At 31.2% G+C, this 17,438-nt stretch overlaps 1 protein-coding gene across 2 annotated transcripts in view; it reads left to right on the top strand.

The window, feature by feature from the left end:
* LOC143042886 (calnexin-like) overlaps positions 1-16,753 on the top strand; it is a 35,437-nt gene extending 18,684 nt beyond the window's left edge. Inside the window, exons 12-21 of one of the 2 annotated variants that reach the window (XM_076215383.1) lie at positions 583-657; positions 3,208-3,243; positions 3,814-3,927; positions 6,529-6,569; positions 7,163-7,278; positions 7,774-7,848; positions 8,482-8,628; positions 10,418-10,549; positions 11,948-12,091; positions 12,574-16,753. In XM_076215383.1, the coding sequence (XP_076071498.1) occupies positions 583-657; positions 3,208-3,243; positions 3,814-3,927; positions 6,529-6,569; positions 7,163-7,278; positions 7,774-7,848; positions 8,482-8,628; positions 10,418-10,549; positions 11,948-12,091; positions 12,574-12,693 (1,000 nt within the window). In that variant the 3' untranslated portion in view covers positions 12,694-16,753. Of the gene's footprint in view, positions 1-582; positions 658-3,207; positions 3,244-3,813; positions 3,928-6,528; positions 6,570-7,162; positions 7,279-7,773; positions 7,849-8,481; positions 8,629-9,601; positions 9,728-10,417; positions 10,550-11,947; positions 12,092-12,573 lie in introns of both variants that reach the window. The other variant, XM_076215384.1, reaches the window with a different exon arrangement.
* The last annotated feature ends 685 nt before the right edge of the window (positions 16,754-17,438 follow it).

Genomic DNA, 17,438 nt, shown 5'->3' with positions numbered 1-17,438 from the left:
AACAATAAACTATTATATTTCAGTCCCCCTGTGAATCCTTACTAACAATGAACTATTATATTTCAGTCCCCCTGTGAATCCTTACTAACAATGAACTATTATATTTCAGTCCTCCTGTGAATCCTTACTAACAATAAACTATTATATTTCAGTCCCCCTATGAATCCTTTCTAACAATAAACTATTATATTTCAGTCCTCCTGTGAATCCTTACTAACAATGAACTATTATATTTCAGTCCCCCTGTGAATCCTTACTAACAATGAACTATTATATTTCAGTCCCCCTATGAATCCTTTCTAACAATAAACTATTATATTTCAGTCCCCCTATGAATCCTTTCTAACAATAAACTATTATATTTCAGTCCCCCTGTGAATCCTTACTAACAATGAACTATTATATTTCAGTCCCCCTGTGGATCCTTACTAATAATGAACTATTATATTTCAGTCCTCCTGTGAATCCTTACTAACAATGAACTATTATATTTCAGTCCCCCTGTGAATCCTTACTAACAATGAACTATTATATTTCAGTCCCCCTGTGAATCCTTACTAACAATGAACTATTATATTTCAGTCCCCCTGTGAATCCACCAAAGGAAATAGATGATCCTAATGACAAGAAATCTGATGACTGGGACGAGAGAGAAAAGTAAATACATTTTATTATTGTCTTTAACACTTAATAGGCTATTTAACTTAATAGGGCCTCCTGTTTCATGAATTTGCTCTTCACAACCACTGTTTACAACATGTAACTCCTTTCTTTTATAAGGCCATGCTTTCAAGGATATATTTTTGGCATCAAAGGCCAATTTGTTGAAGTAATTTGATTAGTAAGGCCTAAATTAAAATATTGTTTGTTTGCCCTTTTCCGACCCTATGTTTTGAAACAGGATAGGTAGGTAGGTAAAATATTTTATTTTTTTCCCAAAAAAAATAACTTGGCTCGGTATATTTTTTTTCATGGGTAGGCAGGAAGGTATAATATTTTATTTTATAGATACAAAATCTGCATAATGTCATTTTTGTCTGTTTTGCTTTTGCTAATAGAATGAAATTCAAAACAGTGTGGCTGTGGCCATTGATTGACACATTAAATTCATCCATTGACTGGGACAATTTACACGAACGTTTGTATGTAATGACCATCGCTCACTGTGTACTTTTTAAAGACACTTAAACTATGGGGTCACCAAAGGTCCTCAACACCTTAATAAAGTATTTCGAAAAATTAATCAGGAATAACACTATGTTTTGATTTATATCAATTGTAGAAATCAAAACATAAAGGTTATTCCTGATTAATTTTTCGAACTATTTTATAATTAAAGGCCTTAAGAAACCTTTGGTGACCCCACAGTTTAAATGTCTATCGTAGGTACGTCGTGAACAGTGGTCGTTACAGACACACGTTCACCTAAATTGTCCCAGTTAATGGATGAATTTAATGTGTCAATCAATGGCCACAGCCGCACTGTTTTGAATTTCATTCTAAGTTTCTGGGACTACGCTTCAAAAAAAAAGTATCATGTAGAATGTGAAGTTAATTCATATGCACTACTATTTTGTTTTCAAATATCAAAATATAGAGCTGTGCCGCATATTTTCAACGTTTAAATATGCCTGGAACTTTGAAGAGTTTTAGCTTGCACTAATATTCTGTACTACGTACCTTGTACGCTTACCTCTACCTAAAGGTTTTCTGTAAGAGATAACTTTGTCCTGGTAAAATATGTCCGGGCAGACATACATTACTAGTAGAAAAAGTCCCTAGAGTGTTTAAATTTCCGTGTGTGCCTATGTTTCTAATAAAAATGCTACAAGACTTGAACTCAATTGCCACATATTTTGCATCGCATTTATAAATGATCTGTATGGAAAACTTGGGCGATTTTACTGCCAAATATTCTCCACTTCACAGGCTTTTGTCACATTTGGTTCATGTCAGATATAAATAATATAGCAATGCTGGTCGAAGGCATCGTTAACATAATCTTCCTGATCTACGGATCACAAAAGGCCATCCCTACGTAGAATACAACGTCCGTTTACACAAAATACTACGGTTTGTACACACGTTGATAATTTTGTATTAAATGAACTATTTTGTATTAAATGAACTTTTTTGTAAGTGAACCCTGCTCTTCAAGTATAAAAATACAGAGTTAACGTACGTCATATCATGATTTCAAAGCGTTCAACATCAATTTCAAACAAATTCTTTGAAACTCTAAATGCAAGTGTTCATGTCAAACGCTCACGTGATACCAAACGGACTAGACCTTTCACGATAAGGATAAAACCCGAGGATTCCGGTAAAAAAGTTTTGAGCGGGAAAAAATAAAATAAAATAAAAACTTGCTGATAAATACAAATAAAAGATTTTCAGGCGGAACGAATTAAAAGGGTCGGTCGGTAAGGGGAAACAAACAATATTTTAATTTAAGCCTACTGTGACCACTAGCCTGTCAACATTGAGGTTGTGAGTATGAACCTCATTAATGTGACCACTAGCCTGTCAACATTGAGGTTGTGAGTATGAACCTCATTAAGGTGACCACTAGCCTGTCAACATTGAGGTTGTGAGTATGAACCTCATTAATGTGAGCACTAGCCTGTCAACATTGAGGTTGTGAGTATGAACCTCATTAAGGTGAGCACTAGCCTGTCAACATTGAGGTTGTGAGTATGAACCTCAGTAAGGTGAGCACTAGCCTGTCAACATTGAGGTTGTGAGTATGAACCTCAGTAAGGTGAGCACTAGCCTGTCAACATTGAGGTTGTGAGTATGAACCTCAGTAAGGTGAGCACTAGCCTGTCAACATTGAGGTTGTGAGTATGAACCTCAGTAAGGTGAGCACTAGCCTGTCAACATTGAGGTTGTGAGTATGAACCTCAGTAAGGTGAGCACTAGCCTGTCAACATTGAGGTTGTGAGTATGAACCTCATTAAGGTGACCACTAGCCTGTCAACATTGAGGTTGTGAGTATGAACCTCATTAAGGTGTATGACTCTGATATTAAATAACTAGAAGTTCCTGTTATCTGCCTAATTTTTATGGTTCTAAATTTAATGGACTCAAAATATGATCACTGCGACACAATTTTTGACATAAGAGTAAATTGCTGTTTGGTATTTCCTTAATATATGTCAATGTTTAATGTCATTGAATTAAGACTGTTGTATCTTTACTTGATAGGATTCCTGATCCAGATGCAGTTAAACCAGAAGATTGGTGAGTCATTTATAATTTCTTCTTTAATTTTCTTCAAAATCTTAGGGAATTCTCACATGTTTGAAAAGTAGAAAAAATTATAACCTGTCAATGATCTTGGGTTCTTCAACAATATTGTTTTGAATGTTCATGCATATATAGCAAGTTGACATGATTACAAAACAAATCGATGAATTTTCTGACATACAACCTAATGAATTAAGAACCTTATGAAATTAACAGTTATGCCTGAAATATAAACGGTGCTTGAAATCCTACATCAAAGTGATTTTGTGGAAAACAACAAAAAATCTAGATGACAGTTATATATATATAATATGGAATATTAAAACACAACTGAATAAAAACCAAACTTTAAAATAGAAAAAAAAAGAAGATGTGGTATGATTGCCAATGAGAACATCCTCCACAAGAGAACATGTGACACTTAAATTATCAACTATAGGTCACTGTATGGCCTTCAACAATGAGTAAAACCCATACTTTAAAATTAGCTAAAAAGGCCCTAACATGACAAATGCGAAACAATTTAAAATAGAAAAAATATTAACCTGGTTGTAATTTGTACAGGGATGAGAGTGAACCAGAATACATTATTGATGAGGCAGCTACAATGCCTGATGGATGGTTAGAAGATGAACCAGAACTTATTCCTGACCCAGATGCTGAAAAACCAGAAGATTGGTTAGTATTTAAAAAACATTTAGCTGATTTATACAGAGTTATCTCCCTGTAGTGTTATGTACCACCTTAATGGTTGAAAAGCATCACAAACTATATTATATTAAGAAGATTCTGTATCATTAAATATCCACAAGATACCAATGATGTAATATTAGCACTAACACTGAGTTCTCTAAATGTATTCCTATATAATATCATTAGGACCAGAACACAGTAATAAAGGCCATTTGTTGTCCTGAAGTATTTGTTTCTATAAATGATATTATTAGCTCACCTGGCCTAAAAGGCCATGTGAGCTTTTCTCATCACTTGGCGTCCGTCGTCGTCGTCGTCGTTAACAATTTTTCAAACATCTTCTCCTTTAAAACTACTGAATGGATTTGAATGAAACTTAAAATGATTGTTCCTTAGATTATCCTGCACAAAGTGTGTGCTTCGATTTTTGATCCGTCAAAAAACATGGCCGCCGTTACTTAAAATAGAACATAGGGGTCAAATGCAGTTTTTGGCTTATATCTCAAAAACGGAAGCATTTAGAGCAAATCTGACATGGGGTAAAAATGTTCATTAGGTCAAGATCTATCAGCCCAGAAATTTTCAGATGAATCAAACAAACCATTGTTGGGTTGCTGCCACTTAATTGGTAATTTTAAGGAAATTTTGCAGTTTTTGGTCATTATCTTGAATATTATTATAGATGAAGATAAACTGTAAACAGCAAAAATGATCAGCAAAGTAAGATCTACAAATAGGTTAATATGACCAAAATTGTCAATTGACCCCTTAAGGGGAAAATGTCCTTTAATGACAATTTTTCACAATTTGTTCATCATATTTGCTAACTTTAAAAAATCTTCTCCTCTGAAACTATTGAATGGATTTGGATGAAACTTAGCATGATAGTTCCTTAGATTATCCTGCACAAAGTGTGTGCTTCGATTTTTGATCCGTCAAAAAACATGGCCGCCCTTACTTTAAATAGAACATAGGGGTCAAATGCAGTTTTTGGCTTATATCTCAAAAACGAAAGCATTTAGAGCAAATCTGACATGGTAAAAATGTTCATTAGGTCAAGATCTATCAGCCCTGAAATTTTCAGACGAATCAAACAAACCATTGTTGGGTTGCTGCCACTTAATTGGTAATTTTAAGGAAATTTTGCAGTTTTTGGTCATTATCTTGAATATCATTATAGATAAAGATAAACTGTAAACAGCAAAAATGATCAGCAAAGTAAGATCTACAAATAAGTTAAATATGACCAAAATTGTCAATTGACCCCTTAAGGGGTTATTGTCCTTTAATGACAATTTTTTCACAATTTGTTCATCATATTTGCTAACTTTAAAAAATCTTCTCCTCTAAAACTACTCAACCAAATTCAACCAAACTTCAACTGAATTGAGGATTTTTTATTGTGGCCATATTTTAACACACTAATACTATGGTACTGAGGTAATCTTCATAGTCAATGTTTCTTAGTTAAGGGGTTCAAAGTTTAACAATGTCCAACATAATCTACCTACCTATTCTCTACCTAGCAGGGTAAAATTTTATTTTAGAAAAAGATGTATAGTATAAAGTACATGTATGCAAGTTTTTTCTCTTAATAAATGATTAGTTAAAAAAATTGTCTTGATCATTTTTGTCGAGCCTGCAACTTTTGTTGCAGTTAGCTTGATATAGGGATAGTGATCCGGCGGCAGAATTGAATAACTATATTTGGTACGTGCGTTCCTTGCAAGGTCCTCATGCCTGTCGGACAGTTTTCACTTGACCTCGACCTCATTTCATGGATCAGTGAACAACGTTAAATTTTCGTGGTCAAGTCCATATCTCAGATACTATAAGCAATAAGTCTAGTAGATTTGGTGTATAGAAGAACTGTAAAGTGTACATGTCCAACTGGCAGGTGTCATCTCACCTTGACCTCATTTTCATGGTTCAGTGGTTATAGTTAAGTTTTTGTGTTTTGGTCTGTTTTTTTTATACTATATGCAATAGGTCTACTAAAATTGGTGTATAGAATGATTGTAAGGTGTACATGTCTAGCTGACAGGTGTCATCTAACCTTGACCTCATTTTCATAATTCAGTGGTCAAAGTTAACTTTTTTAGTTTTGGTCTATTTTTTTTAATACTTTATGCATTAGGTCAACTATATTTGGTGTATGAAAATATTTTATGATCTATATGTCGGTTACGCAGGTTTTATTTGAACTTGACCTCATTTTCACAGTCCATTGCTAAGTTTTAAGTGTTTGTGTTTTGGTCTCATTTTCTTTATTTATAAACAGTAAGTCATATATATTTGTAATATTGAAGAATTGTTAGCTGTGCATGTTTGCCTGGCATGGTTCAATATGTTCAATAAGGCATTGTTTACCAGGTGAGCGATTCAGGCTCTTGAGAGCCTCTTGTTTTTATTCTCTTCCATTTCTTTTTTTTCATAGGATTGTAGCACAAATTTATTTTTTATATAAAATGTATGTATTCAAAAAGTATTGACTTTTTAAAAATTATGGCTTGGATGGAGTGTTGCCTAATTGGCACTCATACCACATCTTCTTATATCTATATTATAAACAATTTGTATTTTCAGGGATGAAGATATGGATGGTGAATGGGAGCCTCCACAAATAGGTCAGTACACATTAGTCTTATACAATTGCCTTAGTTAACTTTTAATTCTATATTTGTTCATACCTAACAAAGAAAATTAGCAAAAAACCCAAAGTTTGTCAGGTGAAATAAAAGATCATAGGTGATTATCATGACCAGAAATTTGTGAATTCAGTAGTACAAAGATAATAATATTTGTAGGCACATTAAAATGTAAAAATATAACCTTCCTTGCTACCCTAGGAACTATTTTGTTAGTATGGACAATAACACATAGCATCCACACATACATCTATAAACTGGTTAACTACTGAGGATTCATTATTATTTGTTGGATATACATTTTTGTGGATTTCCTTGCTACAGGAGAACCATGAATTCAAATGGTCATTGAATAAAAAATCTATGTAGGCTTTTTATTCAGTGATTGTCCATGAAATCTAATATCCACAAAAACGCAAGTTTTCCTTAATCCATGAACATTGGTACCCACGAAAATAAATGAATTCACAGTAGTTGCCATCTCATTTTTCTAAACTAGTGCATGAGTTTAAATGAAACACACTGTCAAGGAAAGAACGATAGAAAACTAATTTTATTTGTTTTTTTTATAGATAATACAAAATGTAAAGACGCAGTTGGTTGTGGGAAATGGGAGAGACCACAAGTTAAAAACCCCAAATATAAAGGAAAATGGAGGCCAGCAATGATTGACAACCCTGATTATAAGGTTTGTAGTGTGGTTAGATATAGGTTTAGACCAGGTTTGTGAGGCTGTAAACATTTAGGCTGGTCCAGACATGGATTGTTTAGATCATTTGGCATTTCAAAATAACAATGATAATTGAAGTGAATTACATGTATATCTTTAATATATAATACTACGTCTATATTTGCATCTGATATCAAGGAAATCAGTGGTTAAGTTCTATTTATAAGAAAGAGCATCTTCATTCTAAACAGAGTATGCTATAAGTTGGATTCTGGAAGCACTATATTGTCTTTATCTACCCCAGAATGACAAATCTGAGGAAACAACCAAACTTCTCTTTATCTATAGGTTGCTGTCTCATTGAAGTGAAAAACACAATCTCCATTAATCATATTTACAGTGTGACACTTCGATGTGTTGTCTGTACGTCAGAAACTTTTCAAATCATTTTAACTGAGTGATCTAGAATGTGCGATATAAGATTCATCATTAGCATGTATTATTTTATTTCAGGGAATATGGGCTCCAAGAAAGATCACCAATCCTGACTTCTTTGAAGATTTAGAACCTTATAAAATGACCCCTATTGTAAGTAATGCTTTGATATTGTTTGTTAAGCTACAACCACAGTTTTCAATGCTGTGAATACATGTTTAATATGGGAATAAAAATAAACTATTAATTATTTATATACTAATTCAGGACAGTTATAAGCCTTGCCAGAGTTCTGCAAGAGAATACTGTAGAGATATTTAATGCAGCATATTTTTTTGGGTCTGTAGCCCTTTTCACAAAAAATCTTAAGTGTAAATTTAATCTTACGATAAGAATGTTTAGTTGAATTGTTAAGGAATATTTTAGACTTGCGATACATTTTACACTTAAGATTTTTTGTGAAATGTCTACAGATTTTTTTCTTATTACATGCTAAATCCAGTCATTGTTGAGACAAATATTGAATTTTATCCTAGAAAGGAGGCAACTCTTGGAAAATAGAAAGAAAAGAAAAAAATGTGTTTCAATTATAAGTTAAACTTTATTTTGCCCGAAAGTATTTTATTTCAGTTAACACGAAAAGGAAATATTAATGTAAAAAACAAGAAAAACAGCTCTTACCATTTAAAGAATTTCACCATAATACACATGGTTTGACCTTAAAAGAATAGATTGTTAATGCATTTGATTTCATAGTAACCTAACATGTAATTGTTTATTTTTCAGCATGCTTTAGGATTAGAGTTATGGTCGATGACAGATGATATTGTGTTTGATAATTTCCTGATCACAGATGACAAAGCCGTCTCCAGCTCCTACACAGCACAAACCTGGGAGATTAAATCTGCACAAGAGAAAGTCGTCTCTGGAGGGGTAAATTACTTGCCAAACCTTTTAACTCTTACAATATAGAAATTGATTTTGTTACATTGAAAGGCATACGATACAGATTATACTTAAAATTGGTCACACAAAGTCCAAATTTTATATCCTCTTATGTTTTGAGATATTTTGCTTGATTTTGGCGTTTTATAGATAAAAAAAAAAAATTCATATCATTTCAATCGTTTTCCAACCTTAAAAAAATAAAATATAACAAGAAATTTAAAAAAAATCCAGAAATACATCTCAACCTAATACCAATTACTGTCATTGATTGATAATTGATAAGGGAAGTAACTTATCCTTATTTAACTTGAACATCATATTCATTTTCCTTTGCATTGCTTTGACTTTATGCATTGTATGTAATTCAGTCAGTATATTTACTGTAAGTTATGGATACCTATTGTTAACAAAGTCCTGTTATTTAAACTTTGATGTATATTATGAACCCTTGCTACTGTATCGTATGTCCATGGCTAGCTGATTTAAAAAAAAAATTGTAACTGTAACCATAGCCGTTAGCTATAATCTGTTGGAGACTTAAAATGGTATAATCTGTTTATTACATATTTTATCACCATCAATAACAAACCTGTTTTATATGTTTTCTTAATTTAATACATAAAACATCAGTTGGCAATCTTTATACAAAGCAATCTGTAGAAATGTCATAATTCAAGAAACAACATACGTTTATAAACAACATGACATGACATTTATTTGATTGATTATTGCTTAATTTTCTCTGTTCATGCAATATTAGCCAGAAACATGAGAAAAAATGTGATAAACAAAATTATGAATCTATAAATACTTTGGAAATTGTCCATTACAATTCTTGACTTGGTTGAGGCACATTAAGGCATGCTTTACGATTTTTTCAACAACCAATGCTTTATTCAGTGCAGATTGGTTGTCTGCCTAACTTCTCCTAAGCCTACATTAAGTGTGACTATTTCAGAGAAGTGTAGTTGATGCTATATTAGATGCCACAAGAGATCGACCCTGGCTTTGGGCAGTATTTCTAGTCTTAGTTGTATTGCCCATTGTCCTAATTATTGCCTATTGCTGTTTTTCTAAATCGCAGGTAAGGGACAAATTGAATGTTGTTTATATGAGTACGCACTGGGTAACTTTTAATACACTGTTTAAGCTTTGATAACTTGTCAAAATTTTCTAGCAATCACACTATAAATTAAAAGGAAATTCAGCCCAAATTTATCATGTCGACAAAAGGGAACAATTATTTGGGCAGTTAGATTTTATTAAAAATTATAATTAAAGGCTACAAAAAAAATGTCTTTATTTTGGTATTTACAGCAACATCCATTAGAATAAAGAACTGCTTTTTATCTTGATTCTTTTAAGAGAAGTCAAATTGACATGCAGTTGTCAAATTGATGTATTAAAAGTTCTGGTGTGTACTCTAGTTTTCTAGTCAACATGAAAATGCAGACAGACTTAGAAACTAATGATTGGTTTGCCACCCTTGACATTTTCCCATGTATTGATCCTTTTAGGAGTTTATCAACAAAATTTCAAAAGTCAGAACTGGGTTTTCATGTTGAATATTTATATGTTTAGAAATCAAAGGACTTCAGAATTTCCTGTTATAAGCCATGAATACTGGAAAATATTTGACCCTTTTTTTTACTTGTATAAATAGCCCTAACAAGAAATCCATTAATTCATGGTTTATAATTGAATTCTGAAGTGACCTGTCTGATTAAATATATGCAATGATGTGTGTTTATCTGAATGTTATTTGCATTGACAGAAGGGTCTTTGGGCGTCTATACGAGGAGCAGCAGACGATAGACCATGGCTGTGGGCTGTTTATGTTGTTGTTCTATTACTTCCAGTTTTACTACTCTCCATCTGTCTCTGTCCAAGAAGTGGACCAATCAAGGTGCAGTTCTTATTCTATGCTGTAAATTCTCTTAAGTCTCATTTAAAATTCCTTTATAAATCAGTGTGCTTGCTACCTTTATCTCTGGTTCATGCAATAAAGCAATAAGGGCTTTTATTAAAATTTGATGGGAGGTGGTTATTTAAGAAAGATTGCTTGAACATTTAAATGAAAGCTCCAATTTAAAATGTATGCATGGTGGGGTCAAATAAAAAGTACCTTTCTTCCCCCTTCCCCCATACATTTATTTTTGGAACAGCCCGGAGTAGGTTTGATATCTGATGCTAAGTGTGCTGAAAGAAATAGTTTTGAAGCAATAAATGTAATAGAATGCATATGTCAATGATCAGAGGAAGAAGGTATACATCTTCTGAGAAACGCTAGGGGTTATGTTGAATTAATTGTCAAATGGTTCCTTTCTTAAGACTATGATGGGGAAATTTTACGTTTTTAGTTGTTAATAAATTCTAATACATGTAGTTCTGAGTTTTAATGATTTTTTTGCAAATTCAACATCACAAAGTAAAATTAAAGAAAGAAGGTTCGAAAGGGATGAAGATATAAGAATGATTCTAAGTTCATTTAGTTACGTAAAGGAGATCATTTAATATTTTATTGTACCTGCCTTGGTAGTATGGCAGCATGTTGATTACTTTAATGACTTTATACCTAATCTTGGTCTTATTTATAGAATAGTTCTTTATACAAATATTATAGATTCTTAGTAAAAAACACGAAATTAAATTTGGATACCTATCTTCATCAAAAATTTTATATACTGTGGATTCATTATTTTTTATTGGGTACCGATTATTCAAGGATTTTTTAGGTACAGATGCACTACAAGTTCGAAAGTTTGACATATAAAGCTTAAATATCATTCAGGCCTGTATGCAGATTTTGGCAACACCAGTAAAATGCAACTTTTATTCAATCCTCAAAAATAAAAAATCCACAGTACATGTAATTTATAATAACACAAACATTTGATTTAAACAATAACATGAGTTATTTCTTAGATAAAGTTCAGTATAAGATGGAGAGCAGAATAAAAAAGGAAGAAGACGAAAAAAAGGCAACACCATGGCAAAAAATAATATAAAGTAAAATCATAAAAAGACTAAACTCTGAGGAAAATTCATTTGGAAAGTCCCTAATCACATGGCAAAATCAAATGACAAAACACATCAAATGAATGGACAACAGCTGTCATATTTTTGACAAACAATCCACGTTAAAAATTCACAGTGTAATTAGTATTCAAACTTTATCATGGTTGAACAATAGTGCTCTGGAAAGTGTCAGCTTTATCTGTTTACAAGTCAAATGTAGTTTTATTTCAGTTTTTTGTTTTGACTTATCTCATTTCATGACATTAACTTTCATTGAACTTTACAGCCAGAGGTATTAGAAGCACAACGTAAGAAAACTGACGAGCCTTCACCAGATGATAAAGAGGCTGAAAATAAAGAAGAGGAAGTTGGACCAAAGGGAGATAATCAGGCGAAGAAAACTAAAAAGTCTGATTTAGACGTAAAAGAGGTATGTTGAAAATGTATATAATTAGGAGTTGTAGAAACATTATGTCTCATCTCAGGGCTCAGCTCTTCAATGAAATTGTAGTTCAAACACTTCCTCTCATTAAAAAGACCATCAATAATCTTTAAATAGTAGTGAGAGTCAAATTTTGCCAGTATTTTTCATATTTAACTGATTTATTTTATTTGGCATTTATGTCAAACAACAGCTGTTAATAGTAAATACTGGACATAACCCATACCGTATAAGATGTAAATTTCCTAGGCATGATATAATGTTATACAATTTAATTCAAAAAACAATAAAAGAAAATGAAGTATAGCAGATAGAAACTAATGATAACCACTTAGTTTGTTAAGAGGGTGTGTTTTGTGTTAGTGAATGGTTCTGTACAATTTTTCTGAAACTATGAAATTATTCTCTGTGCTGTAGATTCATGTATTAAACATGAGAATTAAGTTTTCTGTATGATTTTTGTTTCTCAGGAAAGCAGCCAAGAGGAAGAGGGGGATGATGAAGGAGAGGAGGAAGAAAAAACAGAGGAAAAATCAGAAGATTCTAACAGACGTACATCACCAAGGAAACGAAAAGCCAGGAAAGAATGATGAAGTTCAAGATTAGTTTAGGAAAAAAATTATCATTTGTATGAAGATCAAGATTAGAATATGAAAAAATTATCAATTTATGAAGATCAAGATTAGTACATTTGTATATGAAAAAATTATCAATCAGTATGAAGATCAAGATTAGTAGTTTGATATTAAAGGATATCAAGAGGAAATCATTCAACTATTTACGATGTTAAAACATCAAGATTATCACATCTTTCATTTGTAAAATAAAGCTTTACATCCATTTTATCATGTTTATAATAAAATCAATGGTTGATGATAGAGAAACTTGTTGTGTTAGATATTCTTTATGGGGATTATTATTTAAATCATTGTAAAATTTTTGTATTACTGGTGTCTTAGAATGCAAAATATATTAGCTGGAAACTTTGATATAAATTGTTACTTTCTACAAATCAGTTTTTAATAGGATAGATGCCAAAATATGATGAGAGATTAATATTGTTCAATTATTGGAATCAAATTTATGTTTTTTAGTTTTTTAACTTATAAATAAGTTTTGTAGAAAACAATCTGGCACTTCTGAAAACAAAATTATTTAAAACAAATATTGAAATGGTGAGTGATCTAGGATGTATCTATTACAGTGGACATGCAATGATCATTGTGACTTCATTCATTCCACTCATTGTTCATTTATCAGTCTGCAATACTAGATTATAGGCCCTATGGAAATTTCCGTTCATTAAGAAAGGGGAAATGCTCTTCCATTGAACAAATTTCCTTACATATCTGTATAAATGATATGTGGTATGAATTTATGAGTTTAGCTTTAAGGGTTGTTCCAAATTTTTTTGGGTTAGGTTGGATGGCACTCAAATTCAGTAAATATGGGTGGTTGCATTTTCCTTAGAATTTTGTAAGAATTATAAGTAAAATGGTAAAAAAAAATATAAGAGCCACCTGTGATTATTTCTGGTCCAACCCTTAGAGTTGCCTATTTTTTATTGTCAAGATAGATTTATAGATTTGAGCAATGTGGTTAAAGGTAGGTAATACAGGAGCATAATAGCTTTTTTGTATGTTTTTTCAGCTTTAAATTAGTTTTTTTTATGTAATTGCAACAAGAATTATAATTGAATAATTTGTAGATTATTTATTGTTCCCAAATTTCTGTAAAAGTATAATTTTTGGTGGCAAAAAAAATGAATAAATTAATATTTGTTATTGGATTGCTGTTCTGTTTAGATCTATTGTAATATGTGGTTTTGTTGAGGTGTTTCAAGTGTTCAGAATTGAAAAAATCAATGTTACACAGAAGCCTTGAATAGATGTATGAATATATATATATATATGACACAAACATGCAAGAGATTTATTGAGTTATGTCCCTTGATAATTGAATGTTAGTTATATGTTTAGAGGTCTGAATGATTGGTTTTGTCTGCCTGAATATTAAAATTGGTTAAATAACACAAAGTTAACATTCTGAGACTATTTAACATTAGGACCTATTGATGTATGAAAAGCAATTGTTTTTCATCTGTTTTCTAAACAAATTATAATGGTAAAGTACTATATTTTGTAAATGTTGACAAGCTTGAGATTAATCTTGGAGAATGATAAGTATTATGCTGTTAATGGCTATTCTACTTAACATACATGCTACCCATAAATGGCCCCTTAAAAAGTTATAAGGAGCCATTTTTAATCTAGCTTAAAATAAGAATTTCAGATACTTTTATGTTAAGTATCACATGTTTTGATGTGAGCTTGATAACACCTAATATATATATTACTTGTGATTTTTGTGAAGAAGTAAATGAAATCCAGATGTTCCTACAATCATAACCAGTATGCATGTTAATATTACTTAGATAATCAGTGTTACAGTTTTTATGCTTTATTTCAAAGTCACGGTCTAATTAAAAATTGCTTTACAGGGTAATTTAAAGGTAGATTCATTTTTGCATTTCCAAAATGATATGGGAACATCGAAATATTGTGAATTGTTAAAAACGATGAAATGAGGTAGAAAAAAATGTTAATATTTAATATTATTACCAGTGCCATTAACATTCCAAAAATATTGTTGAAAGATATCATGTATAATGATTTTCTGTAAATCTTTTGCACATGCTCTCTTCAATTCCTATAGAATATTTTATTTGAATTGGGATATTTTTTTGCCATGGATCAAGTTGTCAAGTGGAGATCCACTTATAATAAAACTGATCAATATCTAATGAAACAATTTTTAGTTGTGGAATTTAGTATAGTTTATGTGGCAGCTCCTTCCAGGTGACATACAAATTTTTATAAATTTCTGTTTAAGGTGGTACCAAACACCTTGAACAAAATTGATTTTGCTCGTGTAATTTTCATAAAATGTTTACAAATTGTTAACTTTGACCCATTACAAAAATAGAAAAATTTCATGCAGTTTGACAAATACTAATTTGGATCGTTGAGAAGCTTTAATAATACTTCCTTAACAATACAACGTGATTAAAACGTTTAGCTGATTTTTACAAGTCATCTCCCTGTAGTGTTAGGTACCACCTTAAGTAAATACATAAATTTTTATAAATATCTCAGATAAGGTTTAATTACAATTTGATAGATCAATGAATGTATATTTGATTTCTTCAATGAAAATAACTATTTTATTTAAGATTATATATAATCTAATAGATTGACATTTCTGTATTTATTTATGTTAACCTGAAAGTTTAAAAAAACCCACTGATTTTGTTTGGAAGGGGTTATTAAATATTTGCCCTGTTCATCATTCTTATTTCACAGCCTTGTAAATTCAAGGCCTACCACAAACATGCCAAAAATTAGACACAGATTTCCAAAAATATTTTCAAAGCATCTTTTAAAAAATAGAAAAAGTTAAAATTATTAGGAGGCTTAAGATTATTTTATGAACTTATATTATTTTATGTGTTATTTGTTTTTTCTATGTATTGATTTGATTTCTTAGATTATATGCCACACATGTGTGTTAAAGTGTTTATTTGTTTGTTTGATACATGTGTTTATGTAAGGTCAACATTTTTATATTGGGATAATCTTATTTAGATATTGGTAGTGACTCATGGTTTATTGGGTAATTTTATTTCTTGAATTTGCTTTGTTTCAACTGTAAATTACAAAGTTTTGAAGCAGATATTCATGGTAACTGAAAGTTTGTGTTCTACCACCTTAATTACTGTTCATTTATACTGCTTGTATGTATATTCTTCAGAAGACCTGCAGCAGACCTGCAGCTTTATGTGAACAGAGTTGATGAAACTTTTATAAATCAACAAACATGAATCATCACTTACAAAATTATGGCCACAATCCAAATACATAGTAAATAAAAACCAAAAGGCCAAAAGTATGCAAGCTATGTGTCTAAGAAGGAAGTTTAAACCAAACTTAGCATAATTCTTAAGTTTTTAGTTCACCAATCATGTGTAGATCCAGTAAGTTCTTGTAAAATTGTGGCCTGTTGACATTAAATATTCTGTAAATCTGGTTTCTTACCAGATGTTTAGTCTAAAGATTATCTATAGTCCTGAAAACGAGGCCGAGTTTCTCTGTAACATAGAAGATGAGATGAAGCTGAGAAACTTTGGAGTTGAAAGACTATAGATCTGTTTATCCTACTTTTCCTAGGCAGCATCAATAAAATTATCTCATAACATCATCATGTTCTCACTCTATTCCACTAAGAAAATCACAAGCTAAGCAATTAGCTTTAGATGAAAAATTATATCTCAGAAAGATCACTAGAAAATTGAAGAAAACAAAAGCTATTAAAAACGATCTTATTTCAGTAGCTCACAATTTTTATAAAGAATCCTCAAGTCTTAAAAGAATTGAGCATGCAAAAGTTTTAAACTGTAACACTTCAAACCATAGTATTGGTTTCAAGGTGCATATATTATTTTATTATTTATTTTAGATAGAGTAAACAAAACCAGAACTTGTATATGCAATGTGAGTGTTGTTGAGAAAATGTTATTTGTGGAATCATAACTAGACTTGTATTTGTACATTGTTACTTTAATGAATAATAAACAGCTAATATCTATACAAACGAGATCTTATGTTGCACCTGAATAATAAACAGCTAATATCTATACAAACGAGATCTTATGTTGCACCTGAATAATAAACAGCTAATATCTATACAAATGAGATCTTATGTTGCACCTGAATAATAAACAGCTAATATCTATACAAACGAGATCTTATGTTGCACCTGAATAATAAACAGCTAATATCTATACAAACGAGATCTTATGTTGCACCTGAATAATAAACAGCTAATATCTATACAAACGAGATCTTATGTTGTACCTGAATAATAAACAGCTAATATCTATACAAATGAGATCTTATGTTGCACCTGAATAATAAACAGCTAATATCTATACAAATGAGATCTTATGTTGTACCTGAATAATAAACAGCTAATATCTATACAAATGAGATCTTATGTTGTACCTGAATAATAAACAGCTAATATCTATACAAATGAGATCTTATGTTGCACCTGAATAATAAACAGCTAATATCTATACAAATGAGATCTTATGTTGTACCTGAATAATAAACAGCTAATATCTATACAAATGAGATCTTATGTTGCACCTGAATAATAAACAGCTAATATCTATACAAATGAGATCTTATGTTGTACCTGAATAATAAACAGCTAATATCTATACAAACGAGATCTTACGTTGTACCTGAATAATAAACAGCTAATATCTATACAA

This window comes from Mytilus galloprovincialis, chromosome 8 (genome assembly GCF_965363235.1).
Source record: "Mytilus galloprovincialis chromosome 8, xbMytGall1.hap1.1, whole genome shotgun sequence".
Taxonomy (NCBI): domain Eukaryota; kingdom Metazoa; phylum Mollusca; class Bivalvia; order Mytilida; family Mytilidae; genus Mytilus; species Mytilus galloprovincialis.
Note: the sequence above shows the minus strand (reverse complement) of the source record. Positions and strands in the feature narration are given on the sequence as shown.